Raw genomic sequence first — 1,701 nt, forward strand, 5'->3', positions numbered from 1 at the left:
CAGCGGTCACTCTTTCAGGGATGAAGATGTTCATATCCTTGATAGAGAGGAACGATGGTTTGAGAGAGGAGTAAAGGAGGCCATCTTTGTGAAAAGAAACCATCCATCATTAAACAGGGTGGAGGCCTCCATGTTCAACTGTCCCCCTCTTACAATGCTGTTATTGCTAGTATCACTCAGCCACCTGTGATTAGCAAACAGCCATCAATGTGCTAATGATCCATTGTTAGGCTGATGGTCCTCCGTGATTATGTGAGCCGCTGGTTTGGCAGTCAGCAGCAAACGGGTTGATCCACTATGATAAGCTGCTATTTATGAGACTGAGCTGAATACAGCACCTCAGACAGAGGAAGTCTTTCAGATGAAAGACGAAACATTTCTACATTTTTTTTTTTTTTATGTCCAGAGGACCAGAGTTAACTTTTTTAGATTTTTCTACCTGGATTATTGAGCATGCATCAGGATTATAGGTAAATGTGACTTCTGTGGCAAATATGAGACTAGAGCATATTTAAATATACAGTACTTGCAAAAAAAAACCATACATGGAAAAACATTCAACTGACTGACAGTCTTACTAAAATGAAAGTGAGGTTACATCCTACTGAACAATTACAGATAAATAAATAAAAATCATACAGATTTAGTGCATTATCTTAAACATTGATTGTTTGATAGGACATGTGTTTGTTTTATTTATTCATATATTTGCATCATTCCAATCCACACTTTTTACCACTCGGTGGTGGTAATGCACCAAATTGTTGTTTGGCAACCACCAAAGAAGCCTGAAGAAGAACACATTTCTGAAGAGAGAACTAATCAAAGCTGATGAGCTACAGCTGTAAAACTGGGAGAATAGTTTTTAAACCTCAATGTTGTCCCCTTCTCACAGTTAGCATCAAGAACCATGGGAGGCAGTTGGTTCTTGGTAATTTCTCTAGTGGCAGTGTGGCTCAATGAAGGTTTGTATTTTGTTCCCTTTGAATTATGTAGTGAATTTTAGTTGTTAAAGTTGGGACTTGTGTTTAAAGTGAGGATGGGAAAAAATATAGAATATTTTTACCCATCAAAAGAAAAAGATTGTAGGAGAAAATATGTATGATTGCTTAGAGATTTTATTTCAAGCATATGGAAAAGTAGTATTTACCAGATATTTTAAATGATTTATGTACATTTTATTGACTTCTGATTTTTACAACCTGCTGTTTAACCAACACAAGAAAATAGTAATCGGCCTTGCAAATACACTGACCTGATGATGATGATGATGCAGAAGCTTCTGAATAAGTACTTTGTCCACAGGGTCATGTTTGCCAATTGATCCAAAACTGGAATGGGCTGATCATAAGGAAGGTAAGTCGTGTTTAAATATCAATGGTGTAATACTGCCTTAAACTAACATGCCTCTGTTCATGTAGTGTTGTCAGCCAATGACCAATCTCTAAAACATGGCAATATGTTTCTAAAGGCTTTGGATTCAAAGTTTCGCATACTAGCTAAAGGTAAACTAATGGGATGTTGGGTTATTGGATGAACTACTCAAGCACTTCATAAAAATAAAGCAAAAGTCTAAAATGGTTAAATGGAATAAAAAGGCAAGAATAAGGGTTTGCACTAAAATGTTTATGTAGAAGCCAAAGAAGTGGAGATTGTGACTGCAGGCGACGAAGCCCACAACGTGACTGCAGGCGACGAAGC

At 37.1% G+C, this 1,701-nt stretch overlaps 1 protein-coding gene across 3 annotated transcripts in view; it reads left to right on the forward strand.

Annotated features, from left to right (window-relative positions):
- The first annotated feature begins 897 nt into the window (after window positions 1–897).
- The window catches only part of LOC119411207, a 1,326-nt gene continuing 522 nt past the window's right edge, over window positions 898–1,701 (forward strand). For 2 of the 3 annotated variants that reach the window (XM_037678138.1, XM_037678139.1), the window contains exons 1-4: window positions 898–965; window positions 1,306–1,356; window positions 1,422–1,505; window positions 1,635–1,691. In XM_037678138.1, the coding sequence (XP_037534066.1) occupies window positions 911–965; window positions 1,306–1,356; window positions 1,422–1,505; window positions 1,635–1,691 (247 nt within the window). In that variant the 5' untranslated portion in view covers window positions 898–910. The remainder of the gene's footprint in view (window positions 966–1,305; window positions 1,357–1,421; window positions 1,506–1,634; window positions 1,692–1,701) is intronic. The other variant, XM_037678140.1, reaches the window with a different exon arrangement.

The sequence above is a fragment of the Nematolebias whitei genome, chromosome 6, assembly GCF_014905685.2.
Source record: "Nematolebias whitei isolate Nwh7 chromosome 6, NemWhi1, whole genome shotgun sequence".
Lineage (NCBI taxonomy): Eukaryota > Metazoa > Chordata > Actinopteri > Cyprinodontiformes > Rivulidae > Nematolebias > Nematolebias whitei.